This window comes from Oryzias melastigma, linkage group LG16, assembly GCF_002922805.2.
Source record: "Oryzias melastigma strain HK-1 linkage group LG16, ASM292280v2, whole genome shotgun sequence".
Taxonomy (NCBI): Eukaryota; Metazoa; Chordata; class Actinopteri; order Beloniformes; family Adrianichthyidae; genus Oryzias; species Oryzias melastigma.
In genome coordinates, this window is record NC_050527.1 from 24,111,992 (window position 1) to 24,131,853 (window position 19,862).

Genomic DNA, 19,862 nt, shown 5'->3' on the forward strand with positions numbered 1-19,862 from the left:
TGCGTACACTCCCAAATGTTGCCACTCTGCTAAATTTTGAAATGTTGTTTTGTGTAGTGGGTGTAGCAATTCATCCCACACGATCTTTGTCAGTTCTCATTTTCTTCGACGTTTTCTGAGGTTTAGCTTGGCAGCAGCGCCATCTCCTGGTAATGCTTAGTTCATTCAACACCACAACATTTGCAGAAAGAAATGACACGTTGTTTTCATTATTATTATTTCATTATTATTTTCATGCTGTCACATTTCTATCACTGTATGAATGTTTCATTATTTTTCACACAATGTTTTAAAGATTTTGAGTTTTTTTCTATAAATGGAATGATGAATTCACCCTTACTAAGGACTAAAGGTTTATTAACATTTATTTTTAATTATTTTCGATTAAAAAAAAGTTTTAAATGTTTTTTCTTAAAAAAGAAAGAAAAATAAACATTGAGGGGATCATGCTCAGCGCAAAAAAAAGAGTTGTTAAAAAGGGCAGAAAAAATACATTTTCATTTTTTCTTTTTATTTCCATTGTGTTTGAGTTTAAAACTTAAGTTTGTATTGCATGTTTTTCCTTTTAATTAAAAAAATAAAATACATTTAAAAAACTAAGATATTGACCTACATTTTCCATTTCTAATTAAAATGTCCCAATAATATTCCTTCATTGATTTATGAAGCAAAGTTTATGGTTACGCAGAAAGAAAACCTGCAAGCTACTTATGAGAAAAAAAAACGTTTTTTCCTTTAATTTATTTATTTTTCTTTTTGCTTCTTTACATTTATAAAATACCGTCTGCAGGTGGCAGTATGAGGCCCTTCAACAGAATCAAAAACAGTTGAAAAAATGTTTTCTATGGACTTCATATCATTCAACCATTTCATTTTTTCATTTGTTTATTGCACCATAAAATAAATAATATGAAAACATGAATGAAATCGGTTCCTCACACATGTACAGACAGATGCTCTCTTTCAATTTCCTAATACTTTACTGCAACAAACAGTTAATTCCACAACAGAATTACCCAAAAAAGTTCTCTTGTAGATTTTCTTTTATGGTTTTTAAAATAAATCCTTGTGTAGGATTTTTGTGGCAAACAAAAACAGCTTTGTATTTCACTCAATGCAGACGGAGTCTTCGCTGGGACTCCTCTGGAAAAATATTTCCAAACTACCTCATAAAGTCGATTCATTAGAGTGCAAAGCTGTTATAAAACCAAGCGCTCGTGACCCCAAAGAATGCAAATAAAAACGCAGTCCTTTATGTTTACCACATCGATGCAAGTTATGTGAAGCAATAAGAATATCTTTTTATGTTGATGAAAGATTTGTTTCTATGAACTCTTCACCAGTACATATTTACTCTTTAGGTTCAACTCCATTTAATTATTTTAGATGCGTCTGATCCAGCAAATTGCTTGATGTTTAGATTGTTTTTCTATAGCTTCATGTGTTTTTAATGCCACTCATTCAATCAACAGCAAACAGAAATTTCCAACTAAAAAACAACAAATCATCATTTCATCTGCATGCTTATGAGTCAGGCCAAAATCTATTCAAACAGAAGAACCACATCCCCTGAAACGTTTCATGATGGGCCAGAAAAGTAGAAAATGATCAGAGGTTGAAGTCACTGAACGTCCACGGTCTGGGCTGTCCAGGCGCACTGATTCCTGAGGCTGCAGGTAGGTGCGTATGAACGGGGATGCAGAGAGAGCGTGGAGGAGAAGGTGGGTACAAGTCGTCCTTCCACCTTATGACCCGGGCTCTGCTGCCGGGCCCATTGGCAGTCCTGGCTTTGGGTCCGTTGGAGACGTGGGATTTGACGGGCGGCATTTTGCAGAGATAAACGTCGTATTTTGCGTGAGGTGTCCCAGACGTCTTTAGCATAGTCCTGTTGAAGTGGAGCTCCAGGTCGATGGTCACCTTCACAGTGCAGGAAGACACTGGTTACTGAAGACTGAGCAGTAGCTTTAGTGAAATTCATAACCTGATCAGCTTTATACAGACTAAACAGTTAATTTATGTCAGCTTAAAAATGCAGTTACAGACATATGAATGTTACGCAGAAGGACTAAAACAGGGGGGTCTGATTGGGTCGGTTATTTCCATCAGAAAAGAAGCAGCTTTGATTTGAATTCCACTGAGCCTCATTAGTGAATTAGATGCTGCCAGACAGAAACTATGGGGGTTTCTGTGCTCCTCAAAACGGTTTCTCTCCATCTTTGACACATGCACATCTGAATGAGGCCAGAGGACTCCGGCCGCATGTGGATTTGTAGACTGGATTGCATGCTAGTTAAATGTTGTGCTGTTTCATGCTTGTTTATGGATGGATTCTTTCAATCAGCCAATCAGTTACTTAAGAATCCACAACCGTCTCACCACTGACTGCAGATGTTTCCTCTACGAAACTGTGATCAGTGAAAAGTCTAATGTTGAATATTCTTACATTTAAGACTGTTGGGAATGAAAGAAAACTTTATTTTGAAAGGCTAGGAACACAGTGAAGTTATGCTTTTGGATGTTTTTAACCTTTGACTCGAACTCACTCAATAATCAGCTGCCACGCCCCCTGACTGAGACATATTAATGTAACATATTAATGTAATTTCTGTTGGTTTTATCTCCATAGCAACCATTTTATGTTTTGGTCACCTGGGGGTAGCGAACACATTGACATAAGTTTCAAAAGAATTGGCAAAAGTAAACTTTTGGATTTCCTTAGCAACAGATATTTTTTAATAACCACGGTCACATTCCTAATACGTACATATCCTGTGTTAAATCCTTTTTCTCAGCTCTAGTTAGGGATCCAGGTACAGCATTTTCACAAAATTCCAATAAAAAATGTGCAAGTAATGGGAGAATGCCAGTTTTGCGACCTCGCCACGCACACGCCGTTTAAAATCTACAACTTCTAATTGCAACTTTTTTTTTTTACAGCTGCTTCCAATTGATACCTGAGAAGTTAAGAGACGATAGATGAAAATCTCTAGGGCGAGTTTTTGTTTGTAGCTCGAACTAATAAAATTAATTAATAAAATTAATTCAAGATTACAACCTCTTCTAGAGGTCAAAGGTCAACGAAACTCCAGACACAACCTGGAGGCATGTGCGTGAAATTCCTTGAAAATAGACAAATTTCTGATTTTTTCACAAAATGGCCACCAAACTGTATGTTGTGTGCCATCCCATAATATTTCAAAACATCCTTTGGATATCCACTACATATGTGATTGAATTTTGGTTTTGTTAGTGGATTTAATTTTTTTTTTGTTGGCTCCATAAGCAATTTTTGATCCATTAATTTTTTTTATTTTTTTTTTTATTTTACAATTTCACCCGCTATGATGTCATAGTTTTGGGGGTGGGGACATTCACAGACCCCAAAATTCATTTACACCACAAACTAGGTGTTTGCAAATTTTGGCGAGTTTTCCAGCATGTGGCGGGGGTTAAATTTTCAGAAAATTTTCAGTATGTGAAAACAATCTGGTTCTTGCAGACAGTGACTGCTGTGGCCATAGTCTATTTCAGTAGCAAGTCAAACGAATATTACTTCTACTATACTAATTGTTCTTAAAGAAGAAAATGAACAATGAAAATAAAAGAAAAAGGTGTTTTTTACTTGCTCTTCTTTTCCACTGATTACAATTATTTTACATCCAAAAGGTAAAACATAAAATCTACATTTCTAGTTTTTGCACAAAGTAAAAAAAAATGAAAATAGCACGCTCCATTCATCTCTGTGTTCATTTTATACCTGATATTCTGCATAGAAAACCTTCGTGGAAACCTGTCTTCCTTCTGCAGATTTTCTGCAAACATTGGCTAAAACAAACTCAGTAAACTTAAATAAACTAAAGCATTCAAATTTAAGGATAAAACAACGGTTGGAGCAGCACAGATGGTGTTTATTTTGGGAACAACTTCAACAAAAAGACGATTCAGATCAAATTTTGAATTGAGACTGCATAGAATCAACATCTTAATCAAATGGAAACAGTTTTGTTTGTCTAAATATGTGAGTTAAATAAAATGGACTACATTGAATTGAGATGATGACGTCTCCTATATACATTTCAGTCTGCTATTGTATGTCAGATAACTTGATGCCAGTAATATTATTGTTGGTTTTCAGTAAAGGTTTAGTAAATCTTTTCAGTTGTAAAGTATTTTTTCCTGAAATCATGATGTTCTTGTGTAAATAAATGAAACAAATCAACATACTAGAGTTTCACAAAAAGAATGTCATGCAGATTCTGCTGGTTTTGGTTAAATGAAACTCTGCAGCCCCGCCCCTCCCTCCTGCAGGCTCAATAAACCTCACACGTCCCGTCAGCGCGTCTCTGTGTTTGTGCAGCTTATTTTATATTCCTATTATGACTCTCACTTGCTTCACTGGCTGCATTAGGGCTGCAGGTGTACTGCTTTATTAAAGAAGAATTACACAACACATTTATGTAACCACAGATGATGTCACCTAATGCACCTCCTGGCTTCAAAAAGCAACAAATGAAAGAAATGCAAAACAAACATAAAGTGAAGAGGAGGACAGTGAATGCAACACAAGTAAAATTAACTTTTAGGAAAATGTTCCTTGTAAATCTTACATTTTATTTAATCTGTCATTTTAAAGTCCATAAAATAAATTATATTAATGTTACTTTTAATACTATATTAAAATATGAAATGCAATAATATAAAATAAGGATAACATAGGATATAAGAATGTGATTTAATAATATGGAAAACTTCTCACAAATGATGTTGGAGTTTCTTTAAAAACAACCTTAAACTTATAATCAAAATATGATCATTTCACAATAATATTTTTTATTACATAAAAATGTATATTTTTTAATTACACACAATATTACTGTCCAGCTTTAAGAAAAATGAAATATTAGAAACAATTAGTGGTAGATTTTTATATTCTTAATCTGTTCAGTTTTATTAAAAACACAATAATCTTAAATTTTATTATCTCTCTCTTTTCCTGGTTAATAACAAAATTAAATTGATTTAAATTATATTTTTTAAGTTCACAACTTTTTGACAATAATTTAGAATTCAAAGCATCTCAAAAACATTTTTTTTGCCAATATTCTTTAGTATTCATATAAACAAATGGTAGATTTGTTCTTTAAAAAATAGTTAACAGTTTTCTGATAGCTATCTTTTAAAGTCCCTTTATTGAAAGTAAAAAATTAGAATAAAGTAAATAGTTTCTAAACCACTAAACCTCCACAAGCGACAGCTGGAGAGCGTTGTGTGGCAGAGAGACGGATTACGTCTGTCTGCAGAGATCTCATGATGCAATGTTGAGTCTAAAGTGCAGATGAGCCGTTTTAATGCACATTTTTATTAGTGAATGACAGCAAAGCTGCAGAGCAGCCTTCTAATCTGCCTCTCATCCTTCTCTGTGTGAGTGAGGATGAGCGTGTGAAGGCAGAAAAAAGGGTCCAGAGTTTAGATCCCAAACTGTAGCCTTAGACAGCGTTTCTATGGCAACAACGCCCTCTGTCTGAAGATGCAGAAATTCGCTGCGAGCAGCAGATAAGAGAGAGCGTCAAAGAGGGAGAAGAGAAGAAAAGAGGGATGAGAGGATGCTGCTTAAACCTTTAGTGGACGTGGAAAAACTGTATCTCTTGATATTGTTGTAATAATATGTATTCCTCAGGATTTGGGTATGAAAAATCATATATTTATAAGTTAAATTAAACAAAGTGCTGGTTATCCTCATGGAAGTGTTTCCTGATCAAATCTTCATTCCTTACCAGTTTAAATTAATTAATGAAAAACATTCATCAAATTGCTGCACAAACATTTGAATTACATAATTCAACATTTAAAAAAAAAACCTCTTCCTCCTACCTCACTGACGCTGTGTTGGACGGCTACTCTCCTCGTGAGCCAAATGTGCTTCTGCCATGTTTTAGACTCACACACAAATTTACATTTTTTACAAATTCTTGGCAAAAATTGACCCAAATCCATACAGCCAAAGTTAATTAGGCTGAAAAATGCTTCATGCTACAAAGAATTTATTATTTTTTGACACTAAGAGGCCTGCCCACACAGTGGAAAAGACACCAGCAGGAAGGAATGATGCCAATGAGTGTTTGGCTCAATAAAGACCAACAACAACAAGTTTGTGCAAAGTTTAGCTTTTTTTGTCAGTTTAATTTATTTTTTTGTGCACGCTTTTGCATTAAAGCAGAGTCATGTTCACCATTTTCTCTTCAACTTCCTCTCTACTAATATTTTCAGCACAAATTCTCAAAAGTTTTGTGATGCTACCTTTGACTGTATATGAGAAGTGGACTGAGAAGTGGACTGAGTGACCCCTCCCTCCTCATATTCCAAACAGGAAGTACCTGCTAGCTTGAAAAAGTCCATATTTTATGGACTTGCATAGAGAAATAAACATCTATTACTCAGTCATTCTATTTGTCAGAGCTACGCATTCTGACTCCCAAGTCATCATATATGGATGTATGGTTCGGGACCCCTCCATGCAACTTTTTGGGTGTCCCAAACTTACTTTTTGACGTCACCTTCCCATTAATTATCCGCTACATTAACTTTACCAGGTCCCCAACCCTCGGGACGCGTTAGCGGATGCAGTCCTGGACGCTGAACCGGTACTGAGTTAGAGTTAGGGTACTGGTACCTGTCCGCCTCCAGTACCAATCGGCGTCCAGAGGGTTGGGGACCCCTGATTTAATGGGAACAGACGGCACAAATGATGATTTGGGGGACATCCAAAACCTGATGCGGAGGAAGCTCCAACCATACGTCCATAGGGTTAATGGTTTATACTTGTAAAGCCCTTTTCTGCCTTCCTTTTTCCACATCAAAATAATACAAACGCTACTAGAACATTACTGTATGGTCACATGTCTTTGTTTAAAGTGTTTTCACACATTGGACTGGAATGATGGTTGATCTTATTTTGCTGCCATTACATGTGTGCTGTCTACTGTCATGGTCATATATAGTAAAATAAACCTACAATGTGTTAGTCTAAATGGTATTTTATATTTTAATATCAATGATTGATTTATCTAATTTTGAAACATTTTTTTAATAGTTTAGGTCGATTTGATTCGATGAACAACTTGCCTCAGACAGATCAATCTGGTTGGATAAATCAATTAATCATTACACCCCTAATTTCTAAGCCTTAAAAGTTCCTAGTTATTAATTAAAATATGCTAACAACCAAAACAGAACAAACGTTTAATTTAAAGAGACCAAGATTCACAGGTAAAAATGAATCTGGGATGTTTTGTAAACTAGTTTACTGATTTCAACCAGCTCAAATTCTCAGATTCTGTCATGTTTCAAAAAGAGCAAAAGTCCATTTAATTCTGTAAAAATGATAACTTCCTTTTCCAATTCCTACCTGATTCTGATTGTGTGTACTTTGTATAATTTTTTTTTATCTATTAATTTTTATTGGGCTCCAAGACAGTTTTACTCTTTAAACTCCTTTATTTCGAATTTGTTTAAAGCCTCAATTATAATTTCTGACATCAAGAAAGGTATGAAAAACCTCCCAAGAAAAAAATCTTAAAATCCAGACATTTATTGATTTTCGGCTCTCTAATACAGTCGTAGAGTTTGACATTTGGCTTCCTTTTACCGTCAAACGACACAAAGCTCTTTCAGAGTACATTTGTCTGGCGGCTGAGGACAGAAAACAGATTATGAACGAGCTGCAGAGATTCCCTGCCTCATCTTTTAGAACAATCTGCTGACGGCTTTTGAGTCTTTTGATTTTGCATTTCTCCAGAGCCCATAACGTGTTGAGATTTGATTAACACCAGTAAACAGGCTCAGAAAGATTCCATCCCTCACTGTGCTGCAGCGAGACAATGACACCTCCATCACTTCTATTCTCCCAGATGGAAATGAAATGCCCACTTGTTGCCATGGAGTCCGCCGGCGCTTCCAGCTTCACACATTTCTATTCAGAGGACCCTTCTTTAGTGTCGCAATGTGCGAGTTTGTGCATTTGTAGCTTCTCCGAATGTGTGCTGTTGGAATAAAGGAAGTCATGTTCACTGTTGTTGCTGTTTGCTATTCTGTATGTATTTAAACAAAAAAAAGGTCTTTTATTTTAGATTCTGTGGACTGCTGTGCTCTCTTGGCCTCTGGTCTATTTATCAGAAGAAAGAAAAGGGCACTCAGAACTGCCCCCACCCTATATCAATTAGCACCCTCCAACCCCATGGGAAGGTTTCACCACAATGCTGTTATTTAACCCTCTGCGTTCACACCAAACCAAAGGAGGAAGCGGACAAAAGCCCGTGGAGGCTGCAGACGCATTCAGGTCTGTTTATCAGCTCCAGACAAGAGCTGTTTGTTTGTGGGAAATCATTCTTTGATTACCTTTTGAATTTAAAGTTTATGTTCATGAAGTATACTTGTGGCAGACAGGAATGCAGACATTGACATTTGATCACAAAAGCAAATAATTTAAGTTTTGTTCATATACTTACCTTAAATCCATCTGGTTACATTTATTTATGGACAGCAGGCCCAGCATTGTTACATTGTAATAATGTGAATAACTTTTATACAAATTTTGGAACATTGTTTAACTTTTGCAATTGAAATGTTTTCAAGAATCTTTTATGACTAAATTACCCCGAAAGTGACAACTCCAGCCTCACCTTACAAATGGGGCACAATACTAAGACGTTTGACTTCCAATTTAAAGCTTTGAGGGACTCATTTGTTTATAAAAATGTGATGAGGTTTCATTTGAACCCATCCATCCAGAATCTGCCTGGCTGCTGAAGCTAACCCAGCTTCATTTGGGTGAGGGTAGGGTACAGAACACGTCACCAGTCTGTTGCAGGACAAGTAGAGCTGGTTAATAAGATATTTGTGCATTTTGTGGTACAGGCACCAAATTTGGCAGGAATGTGAAACACATCATCCTCAATAAAATCCAAGATTTTAATATATATATATATATATATATATATATATATATATATATATATATATAAAAGTATTCTGCATGTACTCCTCATGTTTAAAGAATGCATTCGCCTTCGACTGTCAAACCATAATGCACCTGCCCCCTTCCAAGCTCTTCTGCAGGTGGTGGGCCCACTAGGGAGAGATCTCACATCGTTCCTTCGGGCGAGGAGCCCCGGCCACTCCAGGCCTGGCTCCAGGCTGGGGCCCTGGTGACACCAATTGGGGAGGAGAGGGAAGTCTGGGCATCGCTGCCCCTACGACCCGGTCCAGATGAGCGGAAGCTGGTCACATGGCAGCATTTGAAATCAAGAAGTGGCAGTCAAATTTTTACACACTGTGTGGTGGCCGCAAAGATTTTAAGAAAAAGTTACTTTTATGCAACCAGAGAATTTTTCTCTAAAAGTTGACATGGGTCAGTGGCCGCCCAGTCACATTTCGAGGTTGTGCGGTGGCAGTCCAGTGACAAGAAGCGATGGCATTTCAAAATTGGGTGACAGTTTTGCGGCCACAGAGCGGATCGCCGGCAGGGAGTAGCTCTGAATGGAGGATTTGTAAGGCTTAGTTCAAATTCCACGCCCACCTCTACAGCTTCTCCCTACCCTTATGTTTAGCCCTTCAGTCGTGCATTGTGAAAAAATAGTGTCTTCAAATTCGGATGGTATGAACACTTGATGACATCAGTAGTGCGGCGGAAGGATACAGAACTCAAAGTTCTTGATATGGACAACCACAAACTGGTGATATTTAGGCCGAATCTGAATTCTAATCCAACCCCTCCAATTGAGGCATTTGCATGGAAAAGGGTGTCCAAAATAGTTTTTAAGGGGTAGAGCAAGTTCTGTATCTCTCTGCTGGTAGGGAGTCGCGCTGTGGGGCGGAGGAGAAGCGCTTTTCTTCAAGTGGGTGCGTTCTGAAGCACAGAAGTTTACATGTAAATGTAAGTAATGACTTGTTAAAGTTATAAAACCACTGTTATGTATTTCCGAGTGCGAGCGGCTCCACCCGAATGTAGCTAACCGGCGACTACTGATGACATCATCGAGTGAGAGTAAAGTCTGAATTCAAAGACACTATTTAACAAATCCCTCCGTTTGGAGGGCTAAATGTAGGGGTAGGGAGAAGACGTAGAGATAGTGGAAGAATTTAGCTTAGGCTTAAATGTGTCAGTGTTGCAGTCATCCCTATCCAGTGCCACCTGGTATATAAAAGGTGAGCTATACTGCATGCCTCCCTGTTTTGTGTGGCAGTTGTATTTGTAACCGTAGCATTTTTGATTTGGAGTGTGAACCAGCATCTCTTTAATGTTTCTCACGAACATTTCCAGCAACAAGCACTTGCTAACAAGCACTACCAAAGCTGCGTTCAAGGCCATGCAGAGCGCTCAACTTGGAGGGAAAGAAGACGGGGAGGCGACACTGAGGAAAACGCAGGATGCAGAGAAGGTCAAGTTAAAAAGGTTTATTTCAACAACTGTCTGAATCTGGTCTGTTTATTTTCTGTTCGAAGTCCAAAAAAAGTACAAAAAAGCCAAGAAAATAAAACAAAAAACCCAAATACATCAAAGGATTAGAAATCACATCAATGAAAACCAAGACACATTGTGTTGCTTCTTGTTAAATCAATCCAAGCAAATTTTTTTCCCAATATTTTTACATACTCACTGGATTAGTCAGACAAACATCAAAACCTTTCAGTAGCTTTATCTTAACTTTTTTTTTTTTTTAACATTGACGTTTTACGTAGGTTTTAAACTTCTGTATGACTTTGCTCTTTTTACAAAAAACACCAATGCAGGCAGGGGAGGGGGGGGGTGTACATATAAGCGTGGTTTCATTTTCACAGTGTGTGTATGCTCGTCATGTGTGTGTGTAGATGTGAGTGTGTGCAGAGGAGAAAAGGGAAGAGTAGAGTGACAGCAACAAAGAAACTGGGATTTGGGAAAGGAAGGGGGGTCTGGATGTAAGGGGCGGGGGGAGGCGAGGGAGGCAGGGGGTCACTTCAGCTGGGGCAGTGATGGCGGCGGCGGCGGTGTGTTTCGCAGCGACCCGGAGGCCGCGTGTGGCAGTGTTGCCGTGTCGGAGAAGGTTGCAGACTGAGTTGGTTGGCTGGTACGTCGGCAGGCTGGTTGACCGGGTCGAGCGGTTGGAGGCGCTCGGCGGCGGGGTAACAGAGAGCAGCGAGGGGGTGGTGGGCTCCAGTGGCACCTTGCTGTTTTCTGTTGTCAGGTTGTTTCGCACTTTGTTTCACATCATGTTGTTCTGCAGTGAGTTTACCTCCGAGGAGTTCTCCTCGCCCAGGACCTTGTGGTTCTCTTGTTTGGGGGTCAGAGAGTTGTGGATGTTTAGGGAGTCGTCCTCCTTGGCCGGGGCCTTCATCGGGTCTTCCAGCTTGTTCTGGGAATTAGGATCATCCTATCCGGGGTGGAGGGGTGAGGAGCATAAAGCACAGTCAGAACCATAAAAACAGATTTACATTTGGCTGCAAACCCCCCTCCCTAATCAATAGAAATCAGACTATTACCAATAAACCCCAATAGAATCTATTCCCTCTAAAACCGCAATCGTTTTTTGCAAAATCTAAGAAAAACTGATGCATTATAAAAAAAAATAGTTTGTCAAAAATCAACATGCAAAACCAAATTGGAAAAATTTTTAAAGCAAGAACTAATAAAAAAAAATGTCTACAGTTTGGTTACAAACTTCTGCATCATCTAAGTTTTACTGGCCTTGATCACATTTCTACTGTTAAATGTGCACTAAAAACGAGAACTTAAAATGTTGTCGACTGACAGCTCAAGCAAAAAAAAAGTGAATGCATTGATTTATAAACATAAAGTCCTCAAAGGAATTAAAGATAGAAAGTTTTAAGCTCTGAAACTGGTTTTTATGGTGCATTTTCATGTCTTAAACGACCACACGAATGTATTTATATTGACTATAGAAGAGGTCTGCAACCTGCGGCTCCAGAGCCACGTCAGGCTCTTCTAGCCCTCCAGTGTGGCTCTCGGGTCAAAGAAAAATACAAAGCTTTTAGTTTAAAAAGTAACTTTAAAGTCTCCAAAGCACAGTAACAATAATGGTTTGATAATCGATAACAAAACATTTTGACAAATTCCAGTGTTTTAAGTGTGCCTCATGGTTAAAAAAAACACAGTTAATTAGCTTTTTAATTTTAGAAAGTTAGATTTATGTATTTCTGGCTAAGAAGCACTACAAACGTTAAAAAAAAAGTTTTTTTCTCTATTACTGACATTACACTACCTAACACTAGATTTGCTCCATCAAGATGATCTTGTGTGACACAGGAAGTCTTTTATTTTGAAAGGAAGTCCTGTGAACTTTTGTTAAAAGTTAAAAACTGTTTCATATTTGGGGAAAAGAATATCTTCTCTAAAATTAATGCAAAAAAAATAAAAACAAAGTTTATTTATATTTCTCATAAAAAAAATTACAAAGTAGTGTCTAATTTTTCTAAAGGATTTTTGGCTTCCTCTGGGTTGTGGTCACTGAGAAATCAACCCAAATGGGTCTTTAAGTGTTAAAGGTTGCAGACCCTCTATGTCTATGGCAACTAAAACAAGATATTTTTTGTTGCTTAATAGGAACTAAAAGGGAAAAAGTGGATTTTTGTTTCAGTCTGACCTGCTTAATTTAACATTTGTAGCAATAAACTAGTTCAGATCGGACAGCAAATTATCCCTTTATTACTGACTAAAGAAAAGACTGATTTGTAATAAAAAGATTACACGCGTGAAATCTTTTATGTGGAGCAAAATTCTCATGAAAATCAAAAGTTAATGGTTGGCAAACCCTGTTTGCGTCATTCCGCTGCTCGGCCGGTACATCATGTTTGAGTGAGGAAACACGGAGGTGAGCTGCATGAGCGACATCCCCCCTCCCTCCCCGTTTTCCCATCAGGCAAGCTAAGGCGGCACATGCACATCCACATGCAGGACCCTCACAACGAACCCCATGAACCGTCGCTCATGCACAACCCTTCCGCCGTTCTTTTATCCTAAGCGAAACAGTCCTGGCTGCTTATCTGTGAGTACCACCATCATACATACCCAAGCAGTCGCTGCAGGAGAAAAGCATTGCGTTTTAGAGGGCTTCACTTCAATGCAATGGCATTTAATTGAGGTCAAAGGAGAATAATTGATCGTGGAGTCCATTTTAGCCCTGCTTTCCAGACTCTTATCCCTATTAATTTTGCATGGCATCATCGACTCGGCTTCACCGGGGCATTCTGGGGGCGTCAGCCTCTACCTCTTTGTCACAACCACACCCGTACACACACACACAAGAGCAGAGACACAAAGAGACACGCATACAGCAAATTCCAAACCCTGAGGCCTGTGCCATTTGCAAACACTCCCTAATTGAATGTTTGCATTTGACTGTAATGGCACTTTTAGAGAGGAAGAGCAGTGAGAGGATTTACCCGATGGCTGTTGGCCTAGATAGTAACTTCAGGCAGGACGTGTGGGTATGTCACTTCCATGGTTACGGGATAGGGGCCCTCTGTCCTCCCGTCAGCATGAAACTGGAAAATGTTTGTGTTTGTTGGGTTTCATTGTTGTTGTGCATGGGTGGAGGGGTGCAGGCGGCAGTTGGGAGCACAGAGTCACGGGGACTTTTGAGTGGGAGCCATTTTGGGGGGAGTGGAAACAGAGATAAACAGGGTTCTGATGATGACGATGGTGGTGATGATGATGGTGATGGAGGCACATGGACAGGCCCTAATGGTCTTTTAGAGATTTGTAGGTTGTTGTATTGAAGGAATTTTTTTTGTGAATTTATATTTTCTGTGAATGGCAGTTTTACATCATTTTTTAGTTAATTTATAAGCATAAACCTTCTTTTTTTTCTTTTTTTAAATAAAACTTTTGAATTGAAGTAAGTTTTTGTTCGTCTCTGAGGAGAAAGACATCAGAAGCAGCAAGATGTGACATTAAAAAAATAAGAAATTATTGATCTCTGCGGAGTCAGTGATGTATATTTTTTTAGTTTTTATGACACATAAGGCTGATGATTTTTGTTCGAAGACCCTTTTTCTTAATCCTCAACAGTGTTTGAGCCTCCAGATGCAACTAATGCAAAACAAATAAATATAATAAAAAAACTGAACCCTAATAGTATGAGAACTGATGGAAAAACTTAATAAAAACTAAAATTACTGCTGCAAAAAAAAAAGTGCATCATCATTATAAACATTGGAGCATTCCTTTACAATTTCCACATAAATTAAGTAAGTAAATATAGAAAAATAAGGAGGGAATTAAAATGTATTTATTCCGAAATAAATATATACGTGAGGGTTTAAGACAGGGGTCTGCAACCTTTAATGCTAAAAGATCCATATGATCCAGTTTATTGTGGACCAAAATCCAACGAGAGCCGCAAAGTCTCCACCTCAAAGTTAGAAAAAGACACTTTATTTATCTTTTTGTGGCCATGAAGACATTCATTTCTAAAATATACCTTTAAAATAATCTCTACAATTGAGTTTCTATTTATTACATTAACATTTTTTTTCTTTTGAAAGAAGCTCACACAAGTTCCTTTCAAAATAAAATGCCTCGTGTGTCGGATAAGATCCTCCAGATTTACTTGAACTAAATATGCAAAAATGTCTTTTCTATCATTGTGACTTTAATGTTCCTTCGTCTTTTTTTTAATTATTATTTTACTATTGAATATAAATGGAAAAACTTTGTTATAGAATACAAATATATTTTTAAACCAAATGCATAAGATGATGTCATTCTAATAATAATCCGCTCTGATAACAGATTTGGCTCATTATTGTTAAAAATCTAACCATTAATAACAAAATGTGATTAATAAAATTAAATGAACCAATACTACAAAACCACTATTTATTCAATTTGTTTTCATTTTTCTTAAAAGCCAAAGAGTCACAATGGAGGGGAAAGAGTGTGACTCCAGAGCCTCAGATTGCAGACCCCTGGTTTAAGATAAGGAAAGCCACATTTTTACATTTAGTGGGGTTGTTTCAGATATGTATGTCATAGTGATTGCAGCAACCCAGTAGTGTGTGAATTTAAACCCCTATGTGAAGTCATCGCTGTCTGTTATGCGAATTCTTGGTTATTTCCTGCATACATGTCCAGTTAAAATATTAGTTTTGGTGTTTTTGTGCTCTGCTTAAGAGGACATTTTCATGTTTGTGTTTGTTATATAAGTCAGTAGAAGGAGCACATTACAGCTTCTTATAGCTTATAGTTTCTTTATTCTAACTTTTGAAAAATAATGAAAAAGGAGCTTGTATGTTTTCTGCCATTTATGCCATTTTTCTACTTGAAACAGATTGCTTTTCATGTAGAAATATTATTTTCTTTTTTGCTTCATAAATATATTTGCTTGTGAGCAATAGCTCTGAATTAAATATTTTTTGTTATCTAAAAGGAAATAAAAGGGGAAAAGTTGATTTGTTTTCAGTCTGAACTGCCTAATTTAGCATTTGTAACAACCAACTAGTTTTTATCTGATTGTTAATCATGTTTTTTTTTCTGTATTGTACAGATAATAAACAGTTATTTATCACCTAATTACTGATCAAAGAAAAGCATAGGTTTGACCAGGTGGTTATGAAATGTGCAAATTTTTATTTTAATGTTAAATCATAGATAAATAACAGCACTGCTTGCAGTGTTTTGCTTTTAGGTCATTTGTGAAAAGTCATAAATCCCTTAGAGCCACTTGTCTTGATAGAAATGAAATCCTCTTAAAAACGACGGCCAGCTCTGCCTCTTTGATTCACTTTCTGAATGTATTTAGTATCGACACCGAAAGAATTCGATTCCAGACTTCGCTAGACAGGAAAGCGTGCGACTGCACTCAGCTGAAATGCTGTAAATGAAAGTTGAGGACAGGTGGGTTCAATCAACCACCGTAATGGAAGCACACAACCCTCGATTAATGCAGGAAAACCAAACAAGTTTGTGCTGTGGAGCAGGGAGGAACGCTGCCTGTGTGTCTTTGCTGACAGCTTTCTATCATTTACAGGTTTGTTTGTGCAGTTTGTTTTCTCAGAGAATATTTCTCCCTAATTGCACTGAAGCCTCCCGGTGTGTGCCGCAGGTACCACAGCTGTCTGAATATCTGACATGCTTAACAGAATCAGACTTTCAAAAAAATTTGTTTTTAGGATTTGTTTATTTCCCTCCAGGATCTGTCTGTTCAGCTTCAGTTGAAGAACAACGAAAAATAGAAAAAGCAGCAAGCTGTCTCATTTTACTGAGATACAACCCTAAACTGAGCTTCAGCTGTGGCACTGTGACAGCTTGAAACAAATGGGCTTATAGGCGAAATGTTTCCTAGCATGACTTTGTAGCTCTTACTCTCTAGTCAGTGGAACTTTCATAAAAAGCTTAAATTATTTTGGCAAAGGTCTGTGAAAAACATCAGACTTGTTGATCTCAAACACATCTTGGATTAATCTAAAATGGAAGCTGATTTTGGTTCCATTTTTACAAGAAATGAAAGGCAGCTTTCACGTGGGACAGGCCAGAAATGAAGACGTAAATGAGACTAAAGTTATAAGTCTCACAGCAAGGACTTAAGGCTCTACCTTGTAAAAGTGTTCACTAGGACTTGCATAATCAAGGTTTCTATGATCATGATATTTTGTAGAGGCCACCCGTGGTTTAGGATTTGTGAACAACGTTTGTTTGTTTTTACAGCTGGGTCATTACCGTCTTTAGTATTTTCTTGCTGTTGCATTTGTGGAAGTGCAGAAATGTATGTTTGTGTCCCCATTGCCTCTTTTGAAAGCACTAAGGCCTTAGTCACATGCACTGGTCCGTATGGGTGCAGCAGGATTTTAGGTAGTCTGGGCCCATGGAGGGTTGTAGAGATGAGCGACTAGATCTTAAGAGTAGCCCAGGTGTGTCTCGTAGTTGTCTTGAGGGTCGTACGGCCACCTTCAGGATTGAAAATGTTGTGCGTGTGTAGAGTGTATCGTAAAGTATTTTTAAGGCTAATAGAAGTTAAACACACTTAGGACGTCCGAGTGATGCTGTCATATGGTGTCCTTACGCCACTCTAGTTGTTCGTATGGTGCGAATACTGACACATTGCGAATATTGTCAGCACGTAATACTTAAGTGCCCGAAGGAGAACTATATAACCTCTACACAACCTACCACCTGATTGTCTAGTTTCTTAATTTGCAACAAGTCGGACAGTATACCATGTCAATTATCAAATGAACACTAATTGACTCTTTATGCAGGATTTGGAGGAAGTCAAAAAAAGGAAAAATCTGTCTCAACTACTTCACCCTCAGGTGCTGCTTGCAGCATGCCCATAGATAAAAATGTAAACATTTTTGCCTTACATCGAACGGTCTACGATCACGATATATCGTGTGTGCATCATACAGGGTTTCCCCCTTTTTCTTTAGTTTGGTTTATCCACCTGTAAGGGCAGTTGGGACAAAGGTTTTAAATGACCATTTTTGAGCATATTTTAACTATGACTTTTAGGACCTGCAATAAGAAACTTGAGAGTATCTTTGGGGCTGACTGTCAGGGTACATATTACCCCAAAGGAGCATTTGTATATTTACTGAGTTTTCATTCTAATTAGTTGTAAAGTGGAGGAAAAACTCAAGGTGAGAGACCATCCATCCATCCATCCATTTTCTTGTCCGCTTCTTCCCTTTCGGGGTCGCGGGGGTGCCGGAGCCTATCCCGGCTACTGAAGGGCGAAGGCGGGGTACACCCTGGACAGGTCGCCAGTCTGTCGCAGGGCAAGGTGAGAGACCATTTCGTAATCCCAGCTTTGATGGAGCTGTGATGAAGCATCTGCTTTGACTTAAATGCACCACAAAGGTTTCAGCCTGTTGTTGACATAAACAAACATGTTTTGTGGCTAACAAAAGGAGGAGAACATGCCACCGACTGTACAATAACTTTAATGGTTTTTTGGCATAAACAAGTATTTTGAGTGCAAACATGGCAGTATACTGATGAAATCGAACAACATTTGCTTGAGTATTACGCAAGTGACCTGCAGCATGTGCAGCCAAACTAAAGAATGACATCACCAGAAGTCAGAATAACATTTGTGCTACATCAGTTTAATGTAATTCCTAGTGGAAAATGTTGCTAATTTGTTTTTATTTATTTTGTCCCCGTTGAGATGGGAGTTGTTGAATTTACTTCCAGCCTTGGCGCCATCATGTCAAAAAGGGTGAGTTTTGAAGGCTTTATTTGGTAAAAGTGAAATAAACGGAGAAACCTGTTGCTACTTCAGATTCTTATCTTTAATGATTGCATGTTTTTATAAAAAAGAAATGATTCAATGTGAAATTCTGGTAGAAACTTGGCATAGATTATTGGTACTATGTCTCACTGAGCTCTGTAAAAACAACAAACAAAAAAAAGGTAGCAACATCTACACAAAACGGTTCTCGAGAGATCTTGTTGTTTTTGGTGGAGTCTAGAGCGGCTCAAAGAGGCTCATTGCGCTGTGCTGCCAACTAGTGGTTGGAGGTTTTTGTGGAAAACAGAAGTAAGATGCTAACTACGTTTGCCTATACATAATTAATTAAATATCATCTTGGCGGCATTTTAAATCGATACAAATGAAAAATGCGATATTTCACTGAAATTCAGACTTTGTTTGCTCACCTTGAGTTTTAAACTTATAATAAAAGTTTTAAGGCTTTTTTGTGATTTTTTAGAGCACACAGCTAAAGGAGACTGACAGGCCCACAGTTACAATGAGAGACTTTTTGGAAAGGTGAGAAAGGGTCGGGACTATCTCGACATTTGGAATTTGGTCTTACCTCGCAGTCGGACTCCTCTTTGGTCTTACACTCCCAGGTGTATCTGCTCATGGTTTTCTGGGGGGAGGGGGATTGGGCAGAGGGTTATACTCTTCAAATAAAAACCTAAAAGGCATCCTCAGAGAGACTGGACAGAGTGCGAGAGCAAGGAGTGAGCAGAAAGAAAGGATAGAAGCTAGAGAGGCAAAAGATCAGAGTTAGGAAGAGAAAGACAGGAGGAGACAGAGAAATGAACAGACAGAAAGGTGGAGCTCTGGAAACAGAGACTCCATGTCCTTTAGGTCAACCTATTCTCCAAGCTGGTCATAAACGCAGATGAAACAGACTCTGGTGCTGCTTGTCCCCTACAGAGCATCACCACAGCTGGTATCGGTTTGGAGGTTCAGCTCAGGTTCTTGGACATTTGGACAAACATTCCGACTGTTAGTAAGAAAACGATTCAGGTTGTTTGTTAAAACATCTACTGGTGGATTTTTAAAGGCATTTTTTGTGGTTTTGGTTAGTGGATGCTTTAAATGTTTGATAGTAATTAAATAGTTGTCTTTGTTGAAAATCATTTCAACTAAAACAGACAAAATCAAGATTATCCAAGCTGATTAGGCTACTGGCGACGATATTGTTGATTTACAGACAAAAGCTGAATCCAAATTCTTCCCCTACCCCTCCTACTTCTCCCTATCCCTCCAATTATAGGGGCACTCTCGTCGTGGGGGGGATGCTGAGCCCTGCTGAGCCCTGCGCCACAAGGGTGTTCCGCGGAGAAGAAGAGCTTTTCCTCACATTTGTGTGCTCTGAAGCACATAAGTTTACATTTAAATGTAGGTAATGACTTGTTACTACAGACCGACCTTTAAAAAGTTATAAAACTTATCTTGTTATGTATTTCCGAGTGTTAGCAGCACCACGCTAACGTATATGACCGTCGACTATTGATGACATCATCGAATGGGAGTCATGTCCGAATTATAAGAAACTATTTTTCCATAACTCTCCGTTTGAATGTAGGAGTAGAGAGAAGTCATAGGGGAAGAATTCAGATTCGGCGCTAGTCT

At 38.1% G+C, this 19,862-nt stretch overlaps 1 protein-coding gene across 7 annotated transcripts in view; it reads right to left on the reverse strand.

Annotated features, from left to right (window-relative positions):
• Positions 1–10,437: 10,437 nt before the first annotated feature.
• cspg5a (chondroitin sulfate proteoglycan 5a) overlaps positions 10,438–19,862 on the reverse strand; it is a 59,729-nt gene continuing 50,304 nt past the window's right edge. For 4 of the 7 annotated variants that reach the window (XM_024258454.1, XM_024258450.1, XM_024258453.1 and 1 more), the window contains exon 5: positions 10,438–11,405. In XM_024258454.1, coding sequence (XP_024114222.1) covers positions 11,238–11,405 — 168 coding nt within the window. In that variant the 3' untranslated portion in view covers positions 10,438–11,237. Of the gene's footprint in view, positions 11,406–13,434; positions 13,537–18,810; positions 18,868–19,862 lie in introns of all 7 variants that reach the window. The other 3 variants (XM_024258452.1, XM_024258451.1, XM_024258455.1) reach the window with 2 other exon arrangements.